General features: G+C 39.6%; 1 protein-coding gene across 1 annotated transcript in view; it reads right to left on the bottom strand.

Annotated features, from left to right (window-relative positions):
- Positions 1–572: 572 nt before the first annotated feature.
- degs2 (delta(4)-desaturase, sphingolipid 2) overlaps positions 573–6,000 on the bottom strand; it is an 86,627-nt gene continuing 81,199 nt past the window's right edge. Inside the window, exon 3 of the mRNA XM_086002991.1 lies at positions 573–4,997. Within this exon, the coding sequence (XP_085859117.1) occupies positions 4,854–4,997 (144 nt within the window). The 3' untranslated portion in view covers positions 573–4,853. The remainder of the gene's footprint in view (positions 4,998–6,000) is intronic.

The following is a 6,000-nucleotide window of genomic DNA, read 5'->3' as shown; positions in this document are numbered from 1 at the left end:
GTTAATTGGCACTAATCCCCTTCCCGCCTTGGGGAGGCGACTCCCAGCACAGGTTGGCTACCCGCCTCCTGGGACACTGGCACGGAGGCGGGATGGGTTCCTGCCCCCCGATTCTGCAATTTTCCCACCACTCCCGCCTCCAAACCCACCTCCTCGGGGCTTGGAAAATCAAGCCCAATGAGCGAATTCCTATTCTGCCAGAGCAGTGAACTACAAGGAGCCAGAACAGAGCTACCCAGCAGCAGCAAGTCACTTTATTTCAGGGTGTGGGAAGCTCCACCTCCAGAAACCTTGTTTAGGGCAAAATTAAGGAAATAAAAGAATGACCACAATTGTAAGTCTGCTCCATTTGAATATTGAACAAAGTACATCAAATGGTAGGGTACAAAAAAGGCATGTGCAACTTATATATGTTGATCTTCAGTTATGCAAATGCAGAGAAATAGGAGTACTCTTTTGTTTAAGGTTAAGGGGGTTGGCTCCTGTTGTTTGTTCAGGATGGATACCCCAGAAACTCTTTCCCCATTTGTGTACACTCCATATTTAATAACCAAGCCAACTCATTTCACAAGTAATTTGTGCTCAACCAATTTTATTTCAAATGTAATTTTCATTTTAAAATTTGCAAAAAAACACAAAAGCACAGCAAGCATTAAACTATGTCATTTCCATAAGAAACATTGGAAAGCTGTCATGACGTTACATTAACTAAAAAAAATCTTAATCTTAACAGAATAGTTTATAGAGATAGTGCTTACATGGATCTGAAAATATTTAAATATTTATTTAGTCAACAGAACAATAAAAAATTTCCTCTCCGAGAATGATTTTCCTCATAATCTGCTTCAGCTAGAGGAGCAAACACTCCTTTCACAACCTTACTGCTCCAAGACTGACCAACAGGGCACATTTGATCTCACTAATATGAAATGCTTCACTTAATAGCCTGGCTGAGATTCACACAACTCAGCACAACCATGTCAAGGAATAGACTCAAGCTTGCCCACATCTATTCGGACAAAAAAAAAAAATTCTTCATCCCTCTATAAATAAACAATAGTACTTTCTGATTTCGAACAGGCTGGATTAGGATCTTCCAGTTTAATCCCTGAATAATAATCATCTAGAGAACAAATTTATCTTCACAATGCTGTTCACTATTTGAGCCTTGTTGGCAACCAGTGATCACCACAATCTAAGCCAAAACCCTTTGATTGGTTTGCTAATTGACTAAAATCTTGGGTTCTGTTTTAGGCGTCAGTGAGAAGCAATAGTACATTTCGTGTTTTCCCTTTCACTACTTTGAACACGATCATGTTATGATCGCTATTAGATAAATGTTCACGCACCGTTAGGCAGTTAACTAAATCTGGCTCATTACTCATTACTAAATCTAATATGACATGCCCCCTTGTTGGTTCTAGGATTGTTGCTGAAAACTATCCCGGACACACTCAAAAAATTCACTACCTTTCTGACATGTGCTAGTCTGCTTATCCCAATCTATATGAAAGTTAAAATTCCCCATTAAAACCACGCTGCCTTTACTACATGCTTGTCTAATCTCTGCATTTATACAATCTACCACTTCACAGCTGCTACCAGGGGGCCTATACACAACTCCCACTACAGTCTTAAATCATTTCCTATTTCTTAATTCTACCCATAGTCTCCACTGCCTGCTTACCCCTCATTATATCCTCTCTTATCATTGAAGTGATTTCATCCTCAATCACTAAGGCAACTCCTCCCCCTCTGCCATTTTCCCTATAGACCTTATAACCTGGTATATTTAGTTCCCAGTCCTGACCGTCATTATAATAAGTGAATACTTCTAAGGAATTTGAAATACTTAACGCAAACAATATTCAAATGGCCTTACAACAGAGGAGCATTATTCTCTATTTATTACATAATTAGTTAGAATTTACCCATAGAGGTTTAATTTCCTCACTGCAGTGTTTTTAATACACTAGTTATTGTATTTGTATTAATCCTGTCAGTGCTATTTTAACAGTTGTTAACCTGTTTGATTTAAATGGTTAATGGTTGCATTAAAATAGAACAGAGAGGGAGTTAATACAAATATACTAAAAATAGCACACAGTTCCTTTTTCAGGAGAGGCTCTTTATTTTCTACCCTTGGTGCTTTCTCACTTGCATGGGGTCAGGATGGTCTAGGTCACAGATTCCATGGCTGCCGGTGATGCTGCTCGATAACACCTGACAGGAGGCATTCCTTATGGGGAATGTTTGCTTCGCTTGAGAGAAGTGCTGTGTATTATCTATCTGCACAGCCGTTCACCTGGATACTGGCAAACCCCTAACTAATGCATCAAAAAGCCTGGGGTTTAAACCTAAGGCCAGCCTGGTATAGCCAGAACTACCAAGACAGTCCTCTAGCAGGCTGCAGGCAGGTCTAATAGCCACATAAAATATTAATAAGACAATCTTGAAAAATTCTAGCTGACTACTTTCTCTTGGCCCTGGAGCAGTAATGTGTGAAATAATGCTAGCTTTGATGCTTTGCATTCTCATTACTTACAACACAGACTTTCCCACTTTTAGTTCACCCTCTTCAGTGCAATAAATGGCAGAAGAGATTCACCTGGATCTGCTAAATAAATATGCACTGAATATAATTATAAATCTGTACGTAAAATCAAAGGCAATTTAAATCTTACACTTGACTTAGCTTGTGAGACATGCAGAGCATAAAGGACGATGGCCACAAATGACATTTTTTGCACTTGATTTAAGGCACTAGACAGCGTTCACAATCTGTATGAATTATGACAGAAGTAATATAGTAAAAGAAAAGACTTATATAGTGCCTTTCACAACCTCAGGATGCCCCAAAGCACTTTAAAGCCAATTAAGTACTTTCGAAGTGTAATCACTGATGTAGTCACTTTTGGAAAGAAACAAAATGCACCCAAAACAAGCTGGTGGTTGAAGCACTGCCATTCAGACGATATCTGTCGATGCTCCAGCTGCTAATAGATTTGTCTCAACAAAAAGTACTGAACGGCGAGTGAAATGTAAGATAATACTACATACACCAATGGGTCAGTTCAATTCTTCTGATCTACAAACTTCATATATATGTGTATGTAGGCATATTCAAATGCTTCTACAAAGCAAATGTCAGCATATAATCTACACCCATACTTCCATTAGTCAGTGAAATAAACTAATTGCTTCATTGAAAAATGATTTGATCAAAGCAGTCTGTGCAAACACAGTATGGTACACTGGAAGGGTTATCAGGACAGTTCTCATTGGCTGATGAGAGCAAAAGGCATGAGGCTTTAGCTGATTCTGATCAAGTGTTTTGTGATAACTCTTCCAATGTGCTGATGTTGCAATTATCCTTCAGATTTCTCCTTCCATGATGTATGTTTTCTGCTAGGTTGTATGGGGCCTGTGAAGAACAGCTGCATCACAATCGCCATACTCACACACAAGCCTGTGGCTCATCAGAAAACCTGGGATGGAGCGGAGACAAAGGGATCTGTTTTGCATGCGAGTGGATAATGGATAAACGAGTTTCAGTTAGTAGATGCTGACGTGTGCAAAAATTGGAGGTTTAAAGACAGCAAATATGCCCTTTTGATTTTCTTTTACTGGTCGCAGCACACAGAGCAGTTGTAAAGTTTGGATCCTCACTATGTGTTAATGGGACAGATTTTTTAATGCAAAAAGAACATATGGCAGGGGAGGTATGGCAGATTAATCAGCCTACCTTTGGCAGAGATAATCACTGTAAGTGCATTGTGCCTGATGGGGTAACTAACCATTATGATATAGCTATATTTTTCCAGCACAAAACACATGCAAGCCATTTTGACTACAATCAAATGGATTTTCCAGCAGGGCACGCAAAACTGTTGGGGTTGGAAAATGCAGCTGATTTCTGAAGCCTGACTGCAAACCCTGATGTTAAATCTTCCAGCATTCTGGTAAGGTTTACTCTTCCAGATGTTGCTGGGCTCCAGGGACCCCACCGCGTGTACTTATTTCCATCTTGATGTGTGTTTATATATGACAAGTTGCTCTGAGCATATTATGTGATTCTTCAGACTTGGGAGTTTTCAAATGAGGGGAAAAGATGCCTTTAATGTCACAGCAATAAAGCAACTGCTGACATTTGGGTAGCTTTATTCCAACAACATTAGCATCTGTTTGTGTCTTTGCATGAGCTGAAAACTTAAGAAACTGGCTTCCCATAAACAATGGTCATTTTCCTGGACCTGCCTACAGTCTAACGGTGCATTCACATGACAGCTCTAGTGTTGCTACCAAGTGCTTTTGCTTCACACCAATGCTGCAGTGTAAATGCAGCCCGACTCCAGAGTCAGGATCTGACCTTCACCATAGTGAGACCCCGAGAAGAGGGAGACTCAATCTGCTTCATTTCGGAGTCACTTCACAGCGACACCCAATTTATACACAAGTTTAATGTCAGTGTGAAGCCAATAAATTCAACCCAAACTAAAAATGGACCATCCTGTTAAAATATAAATATTTTCTTAGTGGTAAAAAAATAGGGTTAATAATAGAATCAGAATTATTTTAGAAAAGTGCTAAAAATGATATAATTTGTTTTCTTATTGATCTTATTTAATGCCAATCTATTTTTCTTGGCATTGTGGGCACAGATCAGTTGTCTTGCATATAAACAAAAAATGCTGGAAATGCACAGTGGATCTGTCGGGTCTGATAAACATTTTGAATTTAATTGTTGACTTGTCTTTTCTCTTTACAGACGTTGATGAACCTGGTGTGTTTTTTCCAGCAATTTCGGTTTTATTTCTGATTTCCAGGAATTGCAGGACTTTCTTCTTTTTCTCTCAGTTGTCTTTCACCAACTTGCACTCCCTCTTAATCCTGGAGTAAGGACCAATGCTGTCATCAAAAACAAAGTCCCAGAGCACACGCACCCAGGAAGAGTGCTGGGGCAGGTTGTCATAGTACTCGGGAGCGATCGCCTTCACCTAAAGGGAAAGAAACAGGATCAATGACAAGGTTTGCAAAATTCAAGATGGAAATTTAGCGTCAATCAAAGTTAGTACAGGAAACACTCTTTTTACCGGCACCTAAATAACCGGAAATCTCTCTTAACCGGCAAAATTCAGGAGTAGGTTCAGTTAAGTTTTACTTCATATTAGTGGCCGTGTAACCGGGGTGCCTGGATCTGTGGCCGTGTAACCGGGGTTCCTGCACCTGTTGCCATGCAACAGGGACGCCTGGATCTGTGGCCGTGTACGGGGCTCTCGTACCTTAGGTAAGTATACCTCTCTGTAATCCGGACTTTTTGATCAACCGGCAGCACACCGGTCCCGTCGGTACCGGATAAAAAAGTTTCCTGTAGTTGGTATATAGTGTTGGTGTTTGATTAGAGTCCGTTTAAATAGATCAATAATCTAGATTATTTATTGGTGCATGTCTCAATTTAGAGTGAAGATTTTCTCTCTGTGTAACAAAATTATAAATCTGTCATTACAAGAGGGTTTATGACTTTGTTAGACAGTGAAAAAAGGAAATCTTCCCCTTTAGCAGTTAGTAATCAGTGATCATGAGTGGGTAACCACAACCCTTTCAGTACTGAATGCCTTCTGTAAGTTTTCAAAATAGGCACTTGTCCTTCAACACACAAACAAGCTGACTGGAATGATTGGAAATCAGAATAAGCAAAATACTGAAGTTGGAATTCCTTCAGCAAAAATATGTTCGGTGGGCAAAATCAGTGACTAGTTTACAGCCGGTAAAACAATGAGGAACAAGTCTATCAAGTGAATTTTCCAGTCCTTTATTTACTGACATGACCTTTTACTCATTATCTGTTAGTCTGTAAATTGTTCTTTAACCAAGTTGTAGCTTCATTTCACAGGAGTGGCTATTAAAAATGGGATTTGAAGAAAGCAACAAGTTGCACATTCTCAAGTTTGCAATGAGAGGTTGACTATATTTTGGAGAGATGTCACAGGCAGCATAGCA

This window comes from Somniosus microcephalus, chromosome 12 (assembly GCF_052327205.1).
Source record: "Somniosus microcephalus isolate GS21.2 chromosome 12, FLI_Smic_1.0, whole genome shotgun sequence".
In the NCBI taxonomy this organism is placed as follows: Eukaryota; Metazoa; Chordata; class Chondrichthyes; order Squaliformes; family Somniosidae; genus Somniosus; species Somniosus microcephalus.
Note: the sequence above shows the minus strand (reverse complement) of the source record. Positions and strands in the feature narration are given on the sequence as shown.